The 21,283-nt window shown below is 44.0% G+C and overlaps 1 protein-coding gene across 1 annotated transcript; it reads right to left on the minus strand.

Annotated features, from left to right (window-relative positions):
• Positions 1–755: 755 nt before the first annotated feature.
• On the minus strand, positions 756–17,047 carry KLF5 (KLF transcription factor 5). Its single transcript, XM_069758134.1, has 4 exons — positions 16,701–17,047; positions 12,788–13,646; positions 10,201–10,260; positions 756–1,484 (listed from the first exon to the last, which is right to left on the minus strand). The coding sequence occupies exons 1-4, from the start codon at positions 16,884–16,886 to the stop codon at positions 1,306–1,308; spliced, it is 1,284 nt and encodes a 427-aa protein (XP_069614235.1). The 5' UTR covers positions 16,887–17,047; the 3' UTR covers positions 756–1,305.
• Between the last annotated feature and the right edge of the window lie 4,236 nt (positions 17,048–21,283).

Genomic DNA, 21,283 nt, shown 5'->3' on the forward strand with positions numbered 1-21,283 from the left:
TAAGCGCGGCCCTGCGCTTAGTTACCCGATGTTTACCCTGGTTACCAGTGAAGACATCGCTGAATCGGTGTCACACACACCGATTCAGCGATGTCTACGGGGAGTCCAGCGACGAAATAAAGTTCTGGACTTTCTTCCCCGACCAGCGACAGCACAGCAGGGGCCTGATCGCTGCTGCCTGTCACACTGGACGATATCGCTAGCGAGGATGCTGCAACGTCACGGATCGCTAGCGATATCGTCTAGTGTGACGGTACCTTAAGCCAACCAGGAGTGGAACAGTCAGAGGAAAGTATAATAGAAACATATGCACCGCTTCTGTATTTATCACCCACTCCTGGTTTTTTTTTATATTAAAAAAAAAAAAAAATACTGATGTCAAATATTGACCAAACACTGAACGTGTGCGTTCTCCTTTAGAAGCCGGATGGCTATTAAATCATTAATGTATTTAACTGATAAAATATCTACGTATTGGGGGACTTTACAGACTGGAGCAACATCCACGTTTCCACGAGACCTGCAATGTTTAGTGTTAGCTTATTAAACTATGTACAGACTCAAATAAAAATTAAACCTTTTTTGAACATACATATGTATAAATAAAATTAGTTTCAAGATATCAGTGCAGATTTTTTTTTTTTTTTAAGGCTATGAAATATTTGGGCAATAGCTTTTTGTATAAAAAAAAAAATTTAAATGGTCAATGGAGGCCTATATTGATATGCTACATAGACCTGTAGATTGGGTGGAGGAAAAAAAAAAAAAAAAAAAAAAAAAAACGACAAGACAAAAAAAAAAAAAACCTGCTGTTGCATACTCAAGTATCAGGTTTTTTTATTTTTCTATATTATGGCTTGTCCTTTGCGTGCAGTCATCTGTGACCTCATATCATTTACTAAACACTGTAACAGTAAAGACAGTGCTTTGGTCAAAACATTGCTGAACAATCTTAACAGCATGGTGTTGAGATGTAAATATCATGTATTGAGATGAAACCTGACAACTGCTATATATCGGGGGAGCGGAATAGTAGAAATGTTGTATCAAACATTCGAGGGGGGTGGACAGGGGACACAAACATGCTGTAGCCCATTAGAAAACACAAAGTTAGGTTTTCTTACACTCTCCTTCTCCATCTCCCCCATAGACCAGTCCATATTAGAACAGAGATGAAATCGGATTTGTAGTAACCACTTTGTTATTAGGAAGTTACTGCTGTTTGAAATATATTTCGGATATGAGGCAGTAGGGGAAAAACAAACAAAAAAAGAACAGAACTTTGCATAGTAAAGAACAGCCAGATTAATTCTGATGTCTTTTCATATGAAGAGCCAAGTGGTCAGAACGGGAGAAACTGCGGTTGCAAACTGCACACTGAAAAGGTTTCGCCCCTGTGTGTTTCCTGTAGTGACGCGTCAGTTCGTCGGAGCGAGCGAATCTCCAGTCGCAGCCTTCCCATGTACATTTGTATGGCTTCTCTCCTGCAAAACACAATTATGGAATAACTTTAGAAATACGAATTTTAAATATATAAGAAAAACTAATAGAGCATTTTCAGAATTACAGGAGAGAATGCAATAAACAAAAAAAAAAAAAAACAACCAAACAAACAAACAAAACACACACAACATGAACCTCATACAAATTTACCACAGTTTGCATTGTGCTTATCTCAAGAAAATCAGAATGTCATCAAAAATGGCAGAGAAAGCACTGATTAATATCATCCCTGGGGTACAAGAGATGAGAATAATCTGCTTACAGGTGGGTGTTCTGGGCATACTCCATGGCATGACACAGTACAGACTCAAGTAGCTGTCATACAAAATGACAACATCCAAAAGTCCCTCTCCGCTGGGAATGTCCTACTAGCAGTTCTCAGACCTATTTGTGTGTGCAGATGAGCACGTTAATTATAGATGAGATGACCACAACCATAATGCCATCACTCAAGACAATGTGCTCAGCTGCTATTCTGACTGCCTCTAAGTGTATTAAATCCTGCGCAGTCATTACCCAACTATTTCTACGTTGCTGTGCAGATAATAAGTTGGTTGCCATACAGCTAACAGCTTTATTCAGTGGCGAATTGGCAGGCCAATTCTGGTTTGTGGCTTGTACAAAAAAAAAAAAAAAACACTACGGAAATCTATATTTAAAGTATTAGCTGTGGGTTTTTGATACAGAATAAAGATTCAGTGAAATCCAAAGTGCATTGTGAAAAAAAAAAATTGTATGTATGTATGTATGTATGTATGTATGTATGTATGTATGTATGTATGTATGTATGTATGTATGTACGTACGTACACTGAAATCCTATTCACATGATGGTGACCCGACTGGTCTTTTCTGATACTATCTGGATGTAGAAAAATTTAAGATGAGCCCCCCTAATCTGACCAGAATTATCAGGCCTTCTGACGTGCATGTTTTGTAGACCATTTTATCTTCATCTTCTCGGGACACTTTCAAAAGCAATAATTTGCCATGTAAAGTAAGCATCTGCCTTCTAAACAATTCAGTCCTGCTGGTTGATAAATATTGTGCTCTGACTACAATGTCATTATCTGAACGGTTGATATTATTGCGTTACGATTTCGTTTCCGGACATAGTGATTGCAGCCCGTAAAACCATATTTTTAGCTTTTGATGTGTTTGCAATATCCATGTAAGACAACTGATTGTAAGAACATTTCTCCTACCCATGGGTTGTTTGAGACTCGTTACTGCTTTGGAAAGTTTTTGTTTTCTACATGATCTAAAAAATTATTAAATTCTGACAGCAGAAAAGGAGAGGAAAAAAAAGACTATATAATTACATCTATCTGTCCTGTTTATTCTGCAATATACTAGGGTAATACACTGAATAGGTATATACATTGTAATGCCACCGAGTACATTAGAAACAAAACATTTGAAAAAAAAAAAAAAAGTGACCTTGTTGAATAGAGTTCAATATAACTCATTGTAGGTCTGTTCACATTGACAAATTGGCGGGACTAATCAACTGCTGATCAGTAAAGATTTACCAATCTGCAGTAGTTTAATAGCTCGTTTACATGGGCAGATCACATTAAACTAGGCTCACTTAGCAACCACTCAATGCGCATAGGCAGGCATTGCTCGACAGTCGGATTGTTTTCACACAGGACGAAGCACTGCGGAGAGCGATGATCTTTTGTACAGCACAAAAGATAGTTTCACCCAACGAATGAGTGTTCAACAGTAGCCTGTTTACACTGAAATATTGAGAAACAAGCTATACTTGGAAAGCTCACATTAATCTTTCAGTGGAAATGCACCATAACCCTGACTTTTTTTTTTTTTTAAATCCTTTTAGCTGAAAGATTGTTGGGTTTGAGGCCAGAAGACTCCCACAGATGGCTAACCTGCCCTTCCCCCGAGCATGTCATGCTCGTGAGACAGGAGTGCGCACAGAGAGGAGTATGGATGTCCTTACTAGTGTATCCATACACCATTCTTCGCACATGCTCAGGTAAGAGCCGTCTTCCGATCTCTTGAGCAGGACATACTCCAAAGGGTTTTTCTGAGCAATCGTGAAGTTCTAAGGACCCAGAACCCAACTTGCATCTAAAGTACATAAAAACCCTCATCAAAAAGGTTTACTCCTTAAGGGTCAAATTGAAGCCCAACTAAGGTCCTATCAGAAAGGTCAAGTATGTCTTATTTCACTCACTCAAGAGAAGGTGCAGAGACGATGGAGAACTTTATTTCTCTATTGTCTGTGTTGGACTGCAGTCGGTTGACATCCGCGTGCAGTCCGATTTTTTTACACGCACCCATAGACTTTTATAGATGCGCATGACCCGACTTGCTGAGCCTCTTGCTGCGATTTCCCCCCCCCCCCCCCCCCCCCCCATGTCAAAACATGAGGAAGGGGGGGGAGGGGGGAGAGTGGCAAAGAAAAAAACAAAAACAAAAAAAAAAAAAAACGCTGATCAGCAGTACAACATTGGTCAGTTATCCGATGAAACATCCCATAAAACCCATCCAAGTTGTACGAGTTAACTTCTGAACTCTATAAATGTGGATGATCAGGATCAGTAGGGATGATGAGCACTCGGTAAGTCACGCCGGTGCCCTAATTTACCATTTAACAATAATCAGACTTATACAATTGAACATGATGACGATACCTGGATGACTCATCTGCATTATTCAACCTGTAAATGCAAGCAAGTCTAAAAAAGAACTAATCTTAAGAAAAAAAACAAAATACAAGGATGAGGTGTTATTCGATTACAAAGAGCTAATCCTCAATTCACACAATGTTCAGCGGAGATTTGACTCCATTCCAATAGATTCTAAGGCTCCCCCTCCCCCGAAACGTCTCGAGTGTTAAATCAAAAATACTATTCTTCAAAGACTAATGTGTTTAAGTTCAGTTACTGGAACATGACGACTGAATCAAAACAGCTATTTTACTGTGCAGCAAAACGCAGCTACTCCTCCACTTCAGAGAGCTTCTATGGCATTTGTTAAAATGTCAGCACTGTTCAAGTAAAACATCATGGAGGAAACTGGTACCAACTTCCAGCCAAATAGCACACTCCAGTCGTTTCTTTCTAAGCCAGGAATATCAAGCATAACTGCCAGAAAACAGGCCTATACTTTATGTATTCCTGCGCTGCAGAGGCAGGCGCAATTACCTTACCCAATATACATGGGATTTCTCCAGCTTATAGAGATTATGTCACAAAATATTCTTAAAGCGCAAATGCAAAAAATACATAAACCATAAGAGCCAGAACCCCAGCACTATAAGCGACTGCAGGTCCACAGAACCAAGTCTGGCTGTCAAAACCCAAGAACACCATCAAGGTGGAGTCAGTCGGAGTTTGCCTCCATCTTATGACAATTAATCCTGCATGGCCTTCACAGCTTCGTTACAAGAGCCAGCCATGACACTAGTTTGAACAAAGTTGTAATTGTAATTCTTTGGTAACTACACACTAACATTATGTCATGCGGTTTAGGATCTATCATAATACTAATAATCATGTATCCTGTCGGTGGTGAGCTCAACTATAGGTTTTATTTTTAAGCTTTGCGGCTTATCATTTACCTAGATGCATGGTCATTGTAAACCATGGTTGGGTATGACAACTCAAATTTTACCCCTTCATATGGGAAGGAACTGGCATCCAGAACGTCAAGCAGGACTTTGTTTAGTAACCCTACTCTATCCTTATGATTGGATTGTGCAAAGAAAAGCAAAAATGAAAGTGAAGTGCCCCAATTCTTTCGCCTGTCAGGTGGTGGCATGACATCAGTTTTAAACCTGCTAGAAGAAACCCACAATGCGTAGAAAGTTTGAAAGCCAAGTCCAAACTCATTTTAGTGAAGTCTAGAGAAAATCCTGAATAACTAATAAAAGTCCTATGTGAAGGTCTCCATTGCTATATTTTTCCTCCCTCTACATTACATGGCATAAATAATTCTAATGCCAACCCTGAATCAATAAAACATAAACTGCTCCTAATTATATTTGCAACATGAGAGGGCATCACCTGGGAAACTTGGATATTGCTAATCCCCAGCACTGTCACATTAAAAAAAAAAAAGACGTGAATTTGCAATAAGGGTGAAGGCCGTGTTTTGCCACAGGAAAGAGACTCCATCGGGGCGTCTCCTATGAAATGGGATTTAGGTGCAACCCCCCCCACAATGGGGCCATTGACATTACTGAGGGAGTAATACCATTAATTACATATCCAAATACCTCCACGCAGGAAGGATGAGCAGAGAGGAACTGATTGTAGAATGTGGTTGACTTTCAAAAATCAAGCAAATGGCCAAGTAAATGGCTTATTGCCCCCAAGTCTTAGCATTGCTAAAACATGACTACACTGCTTACTAGACAGGATGAAAAGTAATATTTAGCAGCACTTGGTGTTCTGTACACACCCTAAATAGGAGGACTTCAATGAAGTACAAATGCTCTAGAAACCACCAAAATAGCAACTCTTAATATACAGAACTAATTACTGCTGCTGAAGGTTGATTTGCACTTTAATTGCAATTACCTGGATGAACTGAATTAAATACAGGCTTTTGGAGTGAGTCCACTCAGAAAAATTGCTTTAAAAGACTCTTCATTTCTATTTTAAAAACATTTTTATGTTCAGACTTGTGATTGGTCCCCCCTCCTTCTCTTCAAGCATTTATATAAAAAAACAAAAAAAAAAAAACAAAACCCACATTTCCAAAGAATCTCTAAACAATTAAAGGTTTCCTCAAGCCTTCTCTAATAAAAAAAAATAAAGTTACAGACACCAAATCATTTAGTGTAGAAGGGGGTGCCATTTTTTATACTATATTTATGAGTTCTGTGAACAAAGCAAAAATTTGAGCAAAAATTTGCTACTTTCTGCTCGTCTCATTTTTTAAAGGGGACGAGGAACATAGGTGAAGTTTAGCCGATAGGGACCTCTTGAGGACCAACAGATTTACTATAATCTACACCAGAAATTAAATTGAAGTCCAAACTGATGCTGCAAATTTTCGTGCATCTTGAGACTAGTCCTAATTGTTGCGTTTTTTTCTTTATGGAAATGGCCAGCGTGAAGAGCTTCTATAATTATGTCGTTTTAAGCGGCTATGTTGCAAACTTATTTTGCAATGCACAAAATGTTCCTGAGAAGCTAGGATCTGCCAAGAAACTGCCCAGCTTAGTCTTCAGCTAAGACCAAAGACTCCACAGAAGATGGAATCTCCCAGCAAACGAGAGTATTAGAGCTTGTCTGTGTTTGTTCTGAAACAAAATCTATTAGGAGGTATTCAGAGTGATTGAAAGGACCAGCAAGCTTGAATAAATAATAAGAAAAGACGGAGGGGCTTTTTGATACAAAAGAAATTCTGAAAGTGTTTTGACTCCTTCCACCAGACAAACTTTGCTCTGGGCTTTTTATTTTATTTAAGATGACAGATTGTAAAAGGGAGGTTATCATTCACAGGTGATTTAAAGCCATTGTCATGAAACGAAGATTAGGAGGAAAATGCAGTTTGAATAGTCAGCGATTACTATGGAACAAGTTTGGCCAGATAAACAGGACCCTGAATACCCCAAGGCCATTTAAGGCATATTAAACAAAGCTTTGTTAAATTGCATTGCATGGTACTATCTTATTAATTTAAGATTTGCTTTGAAGGCAACTTAAGTTTAATAATAGTGTTTTAAAGATTAAAAAAAAGATAAAAAAAAGGGTTTCTGGTTAAAGAAAAAAAAAGTAAAGACCTTGTCAAATGTAGAGTGCTCCTGGCCTGAAATGGGCTGGCCGCATTTGTAAGGTACAGAAAAACAAACAGTGAAGAATTAGTGCTTTTAACCATTGTGTCCTCCATACAAACATCGCTTGATTAATGAAACCTAAACTTGTTAAAGTTAATTAGAAGAGACGTTAGGAAGTGTACAAGTTCCATAAATAATTCAATGTTAGCATAGTATATCAATTGCTTTTTCTTCACAGCTTCGCTTGACACTAAAAGAAAGGTCACGTTGAGATGCTTGAGTCAACCCGAGGTAGACATACAATGAAGAAATTTGTTACAAATACAGAAATATCTAAAAAAAAAAAAAACTAACGCACACAATAGTACTGCTGACATTTCTTGTAGTGAGAGGCTTGAAAAAGATTCCATCAAGCAAATAAGTTCTTGCCAGAAATGTGGAAAGACAGAAGAATGGGTCTTGGCTAATCCCATAAATTAGCCATGATCTCTGCTGCGCCAAGGTTAGAAGATAAAGCAATGACTCAATATCTGTGTGGGACACTGTATAGCAATATGTTTAAGCTGGGATTATGAAAACACATATTGCTTAGAACAGTTTTGTTTAGCATGGTAACAGTCTGCCAAACAGACCTTTGTTCTACTTTTATTTTTTTTACAGTGGCTGTTAGAGATAACTGCTTCAATTATCAAAGCTAGGATTTCCATAGAAACCTCCAGCATTCAGATACCTCCTTTACTCACAAAAAACAAATATCAATGAAAAAGAAACGGCTAAAAACAAAAGCCAGTGTCCATAGCAATTTGGAAATTAGTTTTATCTAACCGAATTATTTTGTATAATAGCTGTAGTCAAGTGAATGAGAAAGAGTTCTACCACCTAACAACGGCAGACAGGCCTCCCGAACGTGGGCCAAGATAAGACCGTGTACACAATTATTCTACGAAATGGTGTGAGCGTGTATAACAGCTGTAATAAATACATACAAGTAGAGTCGAGCAAAAAGATTTACAGGACCCTGGTTGAGTGACCAGATCAGTAGTCTTTGGCCACCAGACCTCGAGTTCTGTAAACCTGACTCTTTGTGCCAGCAACCCTGGCACTTGATGTGCATCACGCCAAGTTCACTAATTGGAAGAGGCATAGGGGGATGTCAACAGGAAGATGGAGCTTAGCAGGGCATGGTCCTCTGAAAATTTTTGCTTAACTTTAATTTGAAAGTGTATATATATCATGCTACCATTTATTCTGTTACAACTTACACCAGTTTGGTGATCAGGCTTTACATTTTTAATTTTTTTCTTTTTAAATATCAGAAGTTTCACTGTCTAGGAATAGAGAGAATTTTGTACTCCTTTCCAAAATCAACTTAATTCTTAGGATAGTGCGAACTGTAAAAAAAAAAATCTGCAATGCTGATCACCAAACTAGCACATATTGTAATTGCGTGGGTGACAAGCAACTCAAAGGATAGGGGATAGTGGCAGAATTCCAAGTGATCAGGCGTCTAAAAGACCCCCCCCCATACATATTAGACTAAGGTGAATTTAGTCGCGGTATGTGCCAGTATCAGACGCGGTATCCCCCGCTCGTCTCGGGGGGGGGGGGGGGGGGTGGCGGTGGGGGGAGGAATATCGCGTCTGATACTGGCACATACCGCGACTAAATTCACCAGTTGATCTGGTTCCGTGCTTATGGTCCTTACAGGCGCTGCCTACTGTGTGCCCAGAGACACAAATGTCTTTTTGTTTCCGCAAATTTCACTAATAGTACGTAACTGATGAAGGTCCTGTTTTGTTTTAAACCGAAACGTTTTGAGTACTACATTAAAATATCTCACCTGAGCATTAAGTTGAGTGCAAGGTTTATTACTTTATTTACTACAGGGTGTGGGAACCTACCTTTTGCACCACTACTAATAGTGCACGCTTTTCTATCATTTACGCTGCATGCCCAATTTCAGACTGCCAATTGCATGGATCTCCTGGAGACAAGCTGCTGGCTGACGTGCTAACTGGCAGCTTCCTAAGGCTATATTCACACTTTGCGGATTTTGCTGCGGATCCGCAGCGGATTTGACCGCTGCGGATCCGCAGCAGTTTCCCATGAGTTTTCATTACAATGTAAACCTATGGGAAACAAAAAACGCTGTGCACATGCTGCAGAAAAATCCGCGTGGAAACGCTGCGGATTACATTCCGCAGCATGTCACTTCTTTTCTGCGGATTTTCACCTGCTCCAATAGAAAACTGCAGATGAAAATCCGCAGAAGAAAACGCAGTAAAAACCGCGATAAATCCGCAGTAAAAACCGCGATGGGTTTTCACTGCGGATTTTGGAATTCTGCTGCGGAAAAATCCGCAGTGGAATCTGCAAAGTGTGAACATAGCCTTATAGTGAACAAAGGAGCACTCAGCTGAACCAGCTTTACTGTGTATGGGAGAGTCGACTGAGATCACTGTCAACTTAATCATCACCGAGAGCATCGACAGGCTGAGAGCGATATTATGTATATGGCCAGCTGAAGACCCCTCCTCCATCCACCGATGAGAACAAGGATATGGAATAAGTTGTCACCACACATGTGCATCACTGATCTGTGTATTGTAAACGGGAGTGACATAATAAAGTACAACATTTTGTATATATATATATATATATATATTTTTTTTTTTTCTCCTCTCTCTCCTGGGAGGATAAAACATTTTTGCTTATGCAAAAGCCCCTTTAGTGGTAAATCAAAAATTTGCCAATGAATTGAATCCTGTAGAAAAAGATTATTTTATGTATTGAAAAGACGAACTGAACAAAGCACCTGACAATTTTGCCATGATCGAGTGACATAGTGAAAAACCATACTAAACACACAAACTTCAAAAAAAAAGGAAGGTTTCTATGAATAATATTTACTCAACCATTAAATTGAACAATGTCTGCACATACCAGTATGTGTTCTCAGGTGAGCTTTTAAATGGGAAGACTTTGTATACACTTTTGTGCACCCTGCAATAGAAAAACAAAACAAAGAGGAGAAGATTTAATACAAAATTCTCTCACAATGCTTATAGTTCTGTATTAAAAGAAAGAAAAAAAGTTATACAGAAACCAGACTTCCAAGTAGATTTCCCTTTACAGTTTACTGGTAGACAATGCAGAATGTGAGCTCCAGTTATTATATAGAAATGTATCATATATTAGGGAACATTCCTTTAGTGCCGCAAATAAAGAAAAAAAAAAAAAAAAAAAAGGAAAACTTCATTAGCACAACAGATGTACCTTGTCAGCCGTCATGTATATTTATTCGTATTGGCTGACTTATTTTATCAGAGATATTCCTAGCCACACATATTCATCTGCATTCTTACATTCTAAAAATACCTGGGGAGATTCCAGAAAGTGCAGCAAAGTTTATCGTTACTTAGCCATTGCCAAAGAGAAACACTGAACTGCTACATGAAAACATGACTACATTCATTCCCTCAGTGACCTCTATCACAGGAGCCATTATCGTACGTATATTCATGGTGAAAGCGTTGTGTCCCATCCCAATTTCCTATACATCAACAATTACAGTATATTCACCATTTCTTCCCACATGTCAGTACGTGTGTCCTAAATGTATCATGGAAGACGGAAAATAGAGATCCCATTTATAAACCAGTGAAATGGACATATTTGTATTCTTCAAGGAAGCGGAAGCTCGGAAACGGATTTCTGCTGTAGAGTTACCCAAGGGCACTCATGTGGGCGAGGAACATTATACAGTATCCTGACAGCTGCAGCTCACAGTTGGATCACTAGGAGGCACCAGGCTTGAAGAAGGTTGTTCAGAATTAGATTTTTTTTTCCCCCAGAAAAAGCGCCACTTTTGGGCATGGCCTGTGTCCAGTATTGCACCACATTTGAAAACAAGCGAAGTCAGCTCAGCTGTAATAAACAGTGGTGGCTCATACACAAGAGTGGTGGCATCTCTAGAAAGTTAGAATCCTGGATAATGCCTTTAAGACCAACTCAGCGCATAATATGTAAAATATACTATTACAGCCTCTTAAAAATTGTTTATACAGGGCTAAATAAGTGGGTTTAACTACTGCCTGCCTAGTACAGATTGAGATGCCCGCCACATATGGTCGCTTAGGTCATCCCAGTGATCCTTTTAGGTCATAGCAGAAAAGGATCACAAGACACCTCCAGAATCACTAGAGATAATGGAAGTGAAGGTCCAGCTTCCTTTTCATTATACTAGTACAGTGTTGTGTTATAGAGATGTTCGTCCTTAGGAACTTATAGGGGAGAATAGAATGGTGCATCACAGAAGCAAAATACAATGGCACACAACGAAATATTATAGGCCCTAAAGTCTACACTGCTTGACGTACAACGCTTTGTGGGTGTCTAGAATCTTGGCCTTTCATTGAAAGCCATTTCTTTACAGGCTAGGCCATTAGTGAACTCATACATTACAGACAAGGCGGTTCATGTCATCACGAAAGCCAATTATGCATTATATGCTTGTACTACATAACCTCAATAATCAGGATTGTACAAGTATGGGTAGTGGAACAGGTCACTAACACAACCATAGCAATAAAGATTCGAGGTTATATCTCACCATCCACAATCAATATACACTTCTATACAAGCAGAGGTTCACATGGAGGGCATCTCAAGAGCTCAGGAACTGTAAACTTTTGTCTTGTACATTTTGTAGATTGAACATTGAAGTGTAGATCACACAGATCTAACAAGCTGTAATACCTGGAGTAATGCCTCAGATGTGTACTAAAAGGTCTCCACAATGACAGGCAACCCCCGCACTACCACCCAAAAATTCCACTTCTCCAGGCTGGATCCACAAATTAGTTTGTGAAATGGGTGCAGTTATTTTTATGACTAGATCACAAGCCCATTACAAGGAATGTGCTTTTTCACATGTGTTTTTTTTAACAGACTGATTGTCTGAAAAACAAAAACACTAAACGCACACGGATGTCACCTATGTGCTGCCCGAATATTAACCGTTAATGGGAAGGAGCTTGTTTAATTTCCGCTCCATATGCAAAAACAGGATTGGAGAAACTAGACACACACTGATCCAGCATACTGAAAAAAAAACCCTGATTTTTTAGGATGTGTGAAATCATCTTTAGAGAAAAGCCATCTGCCAAGCAGGCAGTTTCCCAATGACACTTTCCTGGTATTTTCTGTGTTGTAAAAACACCAAGATTCTAGGTTCAGATATAGATCTAAATTCACATTTATTTCAATAAAATAAATAATTCCTGCAAATGAAATCTGTTACATTGAAGTGGTCAGTGGCAAGAAGTGGCAGCACTCCCCAGTGAAGTGCTAAGGCTACGGTCACATCAGTATTTGTAGGCCAAGACCAGGACTGGGTGAGAAATACAGATGTGGTGACGTGTTTCTATTATACGTTTCCTCACCTGGTTTTGGCTTACAAATACTAAGGTAAAAAACTGACCAAATACCGATAGTGTGACCTAAGCCTAATCTGTATGCTCGGTCTTACCAGGATAATCGCAATAGTGAATTCTTCTCTTCTCCAAGTCTGGGTTGTTTCTGCGGTTGTACCGGACTGACTGGACTGGTGCAGACACCATCGATACTGTTGCAGGTATGCTGGTATTGTGAATGACCATCTTGGAAGCAATTGTGGCCGCATATGAAGGTGGTGGGTTTAAACTATGAAGGAGTTCTGCTTGTCGGTCAGGGCTACCAGGTTCTGAGCTGGGTGGTGATGGGGGAAAGTACGTGGCCTCCTGCTGTGACATGAACTGGCCATGCATATTATATGAACACTGGTGAATGCCCTGAAATTGCTTCATTGTGGTCTGTGACACGGGGGAGGGGAGCGTATTGAATCCTGATAATTCTGGAGACAATGAAGCATTGCTAATAGGGTCCATTACCCCGGTCTGGCTTGTGGAGTTCAAGTCCATATCTGATGAACTTAGAAGCTGATATAACTGACCATGCTGGGGGTTGACCGGAATCTGGATTTCTGGAGAAGGCAGCTCCTGTTTGATGTAAATGTTATTCAGATCTGTATTCTGGTGAGAACTGAAGATGCTGGTAAACTCTGGAAGAGGCTGTGAGGCCGTAACGTCTGTCTGCTGGTTGAACACTGTAACAGGCTCGGTCTTGATCTGGGTGACTGTAGGCCTTTGAGACTTGTATAGGTTTGTTCGCAGGTGAGTGATGTCTGGAAGGAAGACGTTCATGTTGATACTGTAAGGCAGTCCATCACCGTCATTACTGAAAAACTGGTCAATGCCCGACGCACTCTCTCTTCGGTATTTCTTTTGATCTTGCATGATGTGTGCTGCAGTTTGATTGGGCACAAGGTACTTCTCCATTTCACATCTAGTCTGTTAAAGAGAAATAAAGACATTAAAGTATCGCAATTTAATTCCCATATGCATATATTACACAGGAGAACAGAAGACATGATGCGTGCTCATATTCACGCCAACACTTAATGTCCTGCTGAGATTTCCATTGGAAATTAATAATCTTGTAATCTGAACAAGCAATTTCTGCAGATGCGGCACTCATGTGTAATCCTCAGCCAGATCCATATCAAGCAGATCTTACAATTACAAGTGCTGCATTGTAGGCCGGGGGCGGCTGCAGGCTGATATTACCAGTACAGTCATCAGCAAAACATTTATCATGTACTCTTCAATGGACAAATGCTACATTCCCCCTTGCACTGTAAAATCTCTAGTCATTCCTAATCCCCTTAGCATTCCCCCAATATGAATCAGCTGACAAACGGAAAACAAGTGCAATAATTCACTGGAAATTAGCTTGTGCAAACAGTCGGCCAAGTCACTTCCCACAGGCCCACCTAATGTGCAATGGTCCTGCAGACTGGGGTTTCACAGCCTTATATTGAGCCAATGCCCACAGGTAACATTAACAGAAACACACTCCTAGATCATTACAGATTTTAATACATCTTTGCCAAGAGACCACCTTTGTCGAGAATCCCACCCCTTATCCAGATCATAGTTCATTTCCACCGTACTAACCATCTTTGAGAAGACCATCCCCTCCAAGAACGCAACAATGCAATGTTGGGTGGTCGCTATAAAGGTTTCACTGTACCAACAGGTCGGTCTCCTTTTAGAGTCATATTACAGACTAGGCTACAAGGTAGAAGAGTGTAATACACCTGACCTGTAGTTTATAGACAGTGAGAACGTGTCCCAAGCCAAAAATCTATGACGACTTAACATTCACTAGTCTGATAAAATAAGGCCATGTCATAACCTACTAAATAGAGCCCAAGAAGAGCCCACCGCCCAGTCTGTGGTTAGCCCTGGCCGATTTTAGCTCGCCCAGCTGCTGTGAGCATGTGGATCAGTCCCCAGTGTATGTCGGATTTATGAGGTGTAGTGTGTGGGGGCGAGAGGCAGACAGTTGTTCTGCCCCTAGTATCCATACAGCAAGTGCCCCCATGGTTCAGATGGTGACGTTCCCTGTGGGCGACTCTGCACCACAGAAGTCCACTAAATATCTCCAAGCATGTGATGCATCATAGAAAAGGCATATTATATAGTATGAGAAAGATTCAACTAAGGAACAGATTGGGTGCTAATCGATGTTTATCAACGCGCCCACATGGTGCCAGTCACCCCGCTGCATAGCCCTGTGCTCCTCACTGCTGGGTAGGAACGGTTACTATAACCCTTAGGCACAGCTTGTACGGTCATACAGGATAAAAGACATGAAAATGCTAAATATCCACATAGAATTAATAAGTGCCACACTGCTAATGGTGGGTCACAGCGATGCTGCCAGAGACCGCACAGGTAGTGCAGGCAAAACAAGAGGCACCGGCAGCACTAACATGCAAGGAGTACATAAGTCAGATACATGCAGAGCAGGCAGTACATGGAGTGCAGGTATTACCTTTACAGACAGGCACCTCAGGCAGAACATGGAGTACACAGATTGCGTAAAAACAGGACAGGCAAGCACAGGCAGTACATGGAGCTCAGACACAAAGTACAGGTACTGTGTATGGACAGGACAGGTAGCACAGGTACTGCATATACAAAAGGGTCAGGTAGGCAGGAGACACAGGCATTGCACATACACAAAACAGGTAGCACAATCAGTACAAGGATTGCTATACACAAGTAGATGGCACAAGTAGGCAGGCTGCACATGAAGAAAAGGTAAAGCATATACACAGGACAGATAGGCAGGCAGCACAAGCATTGCATATAGAGAATACAGGTAGGCACAGGCATGGCATGAAGCACATGCACTCCATATACACAGGACAGGTGGCACAGGCAGTACATGAAGCACATGCACTCCATATACGCAGGACAGGTGGCACAGGCACTACATGAAGCCCATGCACTCCATATACGCAGGACAGGTCAGGAGGCACAGGCAGTACATGAAGCCCATGCACTCCATATACGCAGGACAGGTCAGGTGGCACAGGCAGTACATGAAGCCCATGCACTACATATACGCAGGACAGGTCAGGTGGCACAGGCAGTACATGAAGCACATGCACTCCATATACACAGGACAGGTGGCACAGGCAGTACATGAAGCACATGCACTCCATATACACAGGACAGGTCAGGTGGCACAGGCAATACATGAAGCCCATGCACTCCATATACGCAGGACAGGTCAGGTGGCACTGGCAGTACATGAAGCACATGCACTCCATATACACAGGACAGGTCAGGTGGCACAGGCAGTACATGAAGCCCATGCACTCCATATACACAGGACAGGTCAGGTGGCACAGGCAGTACATGAAGCCCATGCACTCCATATACACAGGACAGGACAGGTGGCACAGGCAGTACATGAAGCCCATGCACTCCATATACACAGGACAGGTGGCACAGGCAGTACATGAAGCACATGCACTCCATATACACAGGACAGGTCAGGTGGCACAGGCAGTACATGAAGCCCATGCACTCCATATACACAGGACAGGACAGGTGGCACAGGCAGTACATGAAGCACATGCACTCCATATACACAGGACAGGTGGCACAGGCAGTACATGAAGCACATGCACTCCATATACACAGGACAGGTCAGGTGGCACAGGCAGTACATGAAGCCCATGCACTCCATATACGCAGGACAGGACAGGTGGCACAGGCAGTACATGAAGCACATGCACTCCATATACACAGGACAGGTGGCACAGGCAGTACATGAAGCACATGCACTCCATATACACAGGACAGGTCAGGTGGCACAGGCAGTACATGAAGCCCATGAACTCCATATACGCAGGACAGGACAGGTGGCACAGGCAGTACATGAAGCCCATGCACTCCATATACACAGGACAGGTTGGCAGGCTGCACAGGCTGGGAACCAGGCAGTGCACGGTACAGGGCAGAAGGTGGGCAGGCTTCGTTACCTACCTGCACCATGTCATCAGGTAATAGTCTGGGGCTCTTCATCTCTTCAGCAAATGCCGCTCCCCCAGCAGAGTGGTCTCCTCTGTTATGCAGCTGCCCCCCATTCCCAAGCACAGGTTTTAGCTGGGTGAAGACAGGTTCGTCCAGACGTCCCAGCCGGGCACTCATGGTCAGCACCGTGGTGGCCATACCGTCAGCTAAGTCCAGAAGCGCAGCGGATGAGCAGCCCGGGCTCTGGAGAAGAGCGGAGCGATCCCGTACCCTGCACACAGGACGGAGCGCGGGGCAGGACACGGCAGGAGAAGCTACCTGCTGCAGGGTGTGGACGCCACTTTATTATGGGGCTGGACAGCGGGACTGCTCCGAGCTTCATAGGGGCCAATGCGCTGTGCGGGGCGGGGCTGCAGTGTGTGGGTGTGCGGCCAGGGGGCGGCAGAGACTCCTCCTCTCATCCGCGCTACAGCGGTTTGTGCGGCGGGACTCGTCGTGTGATCGAGTCTAACATCTGTGCTGCTGTAAGACAGCTCCAAGGACTCACTGCCCTGCGCCATGTACAGCGCTACTGCGCTGCAGTGTTATATCCGGCGTATACAGTGTGATACTCACTTCCCTGCGCCATGTACAGCGCTACTGCCCTGCAGTGTTATATCCGGCGTATACAGTGTGATACTCACTGCCCTGCGCCATGTACAGCGCTACTGCGCTGCAGTGTTATATCCGGCGTATACAGTGTGATACTCACTGCCCTGCGCCATGTACAGCGCTACTGCCCTGCAGTGTTATATCCGGCGTATACAGTGTGATACTCACTGCCCTGCGCCATGTACAGCGCTACTGCTCTGCAGTGTTATATCCGGCGTATACAGTGTGATACTCACTGCCCTGCGCCATGTACAGCGCTACTGCCCTGCAGTGTTATATCCGGCGTATACAGTGTGATACTCACTGCCCTGCGCCATGTACAGCGCTACTGCGCTGCAGTGTTATATCCGGCGTATACAGTGTGATACTCACTTCCCTGCGCCATGTACAGCGCTACTGCCCTGCAGTGTTATATCCGGCGTATACAGTGTGATACTCACTGCCCTGCGCCATGTACAGCGCTACTGCGCTGCAGTGTTATATCCGGCGTATACAGTGTGATACTCACTGCCCTGCGCCATGTACAGCGCTACTGCTCTGCAGTGTTATATCCGGCGTATACAGTGTGATACTCACTGCCCTGCGCCATGTACAGCGCTACTGCTCTGCAGTGTTATATCCGGCGTATACAGTGTGATACTCACTGCCCTGCGCCATGTACAGCGCTACTGCCCTGCAGTGTTATATCCGGCGTATACAGTGTGATACTCACTGCCCTGCGCCATGTACAGCGCTACTGCTCTGCAGTGTTATATCCGGCGTATACAGTGTGATACTCACTGCCCTGCGCCATGTACAGCGCTACTGCTCTGCAGTGTTATATCCGGCGTATACAGTGTGATACTCACTGCCCTGCGCCATGTATAGCGCTACTGCCCTGCAGTGTTATATCCGGCGTATACAGTGTGATAATCACTGCCCTGCGCCATGTACAGCGCTACTGCTCTGCAGTGTTATATCCGGCGTATACAGTGTGATACTCACTGCCCTGCGCCATGTAGAGCGCTACTGCCCTGCAGTGTTATATCCGGCGTATACAGTGTGATACTCACTGCCCTGCGCCATATACAGCGCTACTGCTTTGCAGTGTTATATCCGGCGTATACAGTGTGATACTCACTGCCCTGCGCCATGTAGAGCGCTACTGCCCTGCAGTGTTATGTCCGGCGTATACAGTGTGATACTGCCCTGCGCCATGTACAGCTCTACTGCTCTGCAGTGTTATATCCGGCGTATACAGTGTGATACTCACTGCCCTGCGCCATGTACAGCGCTACTGCTCTGCAGTGTTATATCCGGCGTATACAGTGTGATACTCACTGCCCTGCGCCATATACAGCGCTACTGCCCTGCAGTGTTATATCCGGCGTATACAGTGTGATAATCACTGCCCTGTGCCATGTACAGCGCTACTGCCCTGCAGTGTTATATCCGGCGTATACAGTGTGATACTCACTGCCCTGCGCCATATACAGCGCTACTGCCCTGCAGTGTTATATCCGGCGTATACAGTGTGATAATCACTGCCCTGTGCCATGTACAGCGCTACTGCCCTGCAGTGTTATATCCGGCATATACAGTGTGATACTCACTGCCCTGCGCCATGTACAGCGCTACTGCCCTGCAGTGTTATATCCGGCGTATACAGTGTGATACTCACTGCCCTGCGCCATGTACAGCGCTACTGCCCTGCAGTGTTATATCCGGCGTATACAGTGTGATACTTACTGCCCTGTGCCATATACAGCGCTACTGCTCTGCAGTGTTATATCCGGCGTATACAGTGTGATACTCACTGCCCTGCGCCATGTACAGCGCTACTGCTCTGCAGTGTTATATCCGGCGTATACAGTGTGATACTCACTGCCCTGCGCCATGTACAGCGCTACTGCCCTGCAGTGTTATATCCGGCGTATACAGTGTGATACTCACAGCCCTGCGCCATGTACAGCGCTACTGCTCTGCAGTGTTATATCCGGCGTATACAGTGTGATACTCACTGCCCTGCGCCATGTACAGCGCTACTGCTCTGCAGTGTTATATCCGGCGTATACAGTGTGATACACACTGCCCTGCGCCATGTACAGCGCTACTGCGCTGCAGTGTTATATCCGGCGTATACAGTGTGATACACACTGCCCTGCGCCATGTACAGCGCTACTGCGCTGCAGTGTTATATCCGGCGTATACAGTGTGATACACACTGCCCTGCGCCATGTACAGCGCTACTGCGCTGCAGTGTTATATCCGGCGTATACAGTGTGATACTCACTTCCCTGCGCCATGTACAGCGCTACTGCCCTGCAGTGTTATATCCGGCGTATACAGTGTGATACTCACTGCCCTGCGCCATGTACAGCGCTACTGCCCTGCAGTGTTATATCCGGCGTATACAGTGTGATACTCACTGCCCTGCGCCATGTACAGCGCTACTGCTCTGTAGTGTTATATCCGGCGTATACAGTGTGATACTCACTGCCCTGCGCCATGTACAGCGCTACTGCCCTGCAGTGTTATATCCGGCGTATACAGTGTGATACTCACTGCCCTGCGCCATGTATAGCGCTACTGCCCTGCAGTGTTATATCCGGCGTATACAGTGTGATAATCACTGCCCTGCGCCATGTACAGCGCTACTGCCCTGCAGTGTTATATCCGGCGTATACAGTGTGATACTCACTGCCCTGCGCCATATACAGCGCTACTGCTTTGCAGTGTTATATCCGGCGTATACAGTGTGATACTCACTGCCCTGCGCCATGTAGAGCGCTACTGCCCTGCAGTGTTATGTCCGGCGTATACAGTGTGATACTGCCCTGCGCCATGTACAGCTCTACTGCTCTGCAGTGTTATATCCGGCGTATACAGTGTGATACTCACTGCCCTGCGCCATATACAGCGCTACTGCCCTGCAGTGTTATATCCGGCGTATACAGTGTGATAATCACTGCCCTGTGCCATGTACAGCGCTACTGCCCTGCAGTGTTATATCCGGCGTATACAGTGTGATACTCACTGCCCTGCGCCATATACAGCGCTACTGCCCTGCAGTGTTATATCCGGCGTATACAGTGTGATAATCACTGCCCTGTGCCATGTACAGCGCTACTGCCCTGCAGTGTTATATCCGGCATATACAGTGTGATACTCACTGCCCTGCGCCATGTACAGCGCTACTGCCCTGCAGTGTTATATCCGGCGTATACAGTGTGATACTCACTGCCCTGCGCCATGTACAGCGCTACTGCCCTGCAGTGTTATATCCGGCGTATACAGTGTGATACTTACTGCCCTGTGCCATATACAGCGCTACTGCTCTGCAGTGTTATATCCGGCGTATACAGTGTGATACTCACTGCCCTGCGCCATGTACAGCGCTACTGCTCTGCAGTGTTATATCCGGCGTATACAGTGTGATACTCACTGCCCTGCGCCATGTACAGCGCTACTGCCCTGCAGTGTTATATCCGGCGTATACAGTGTGATACTCACTGCCCTGCGCCATGTACAGCGCTACTGCTCTGCAGTGTTATATCCGGCGTATACAGTGTGATACTCACTGCCCTGCGCCATGTACAGCGCTACTGCCCTGCAGTGTTATATCCGGCGTATACAGTGTGATACTCACTGCCCTGCGCCATATACAGCGCTACTGCCCTGCAGTGTTATATCCGGCGTATACAGTGTGATACTTACTGCCCTGTGCCATATACAGCGCTACTGCTCTGCAGTGTTATATCCGACATATACAGTGTGATACACACTGCCCTGCGCCATGTACAGCGCTACTGCCCTGCAGTGTTATATCCGGCGTATACAGTGTGATACTCACTGCCCTGCGCCATATACAGCGCTACTGCTCTGCAGTGTTATATCCGGCGTATACAGTGTGATACTCACAGCCCTGCGCCATGTACAGCGCTACTGCTCTGCAGTGTTATATC

Source organism: Ranitomeya imitator, chromosome 3 (assembly GCF_032444005.1).
Source record: "Ranitomeya imitator isolate aRanImi1 chromosome 3, aRanImi1.pri, whole genome shotgun sequence".
In the NCBI taxonomy this organism is placed as follows: domain Eukaryota; kingdom Metazoa; phylum Chordata; class Amphibia; order Anura; family Dendrobatidae; genus Ranitomeya; species Ranitomeya imitator.

What these genes read in the sequence shown, in the direction of transcription:
- KLF5 (XM_069758134.1), bottom strand. Translation starts at nt 16,886, where the DNA reads ATGGCCACCACGGTGCTGACCATGAGTGCCCGGCTGGGACGTCTGGAC. An exon ending in TACCTGATGACATGGTGCAG is followed by an intron (nt 13,647 to 16,700) that starts GTAGGTAACGAA and finishes TCTCTTTAACAG; the next exon opens with ACTAGATGTGAAATGGAGAA. An exon ending in TCACTATTGCGATTATCCTG is followed by an intron (nt 10,261 to 12,787) that starts GTAAGACCGAGC and finishes TTTCTATTGCAG; the next exon opens with GGTGCACAAAAGTGTATACA.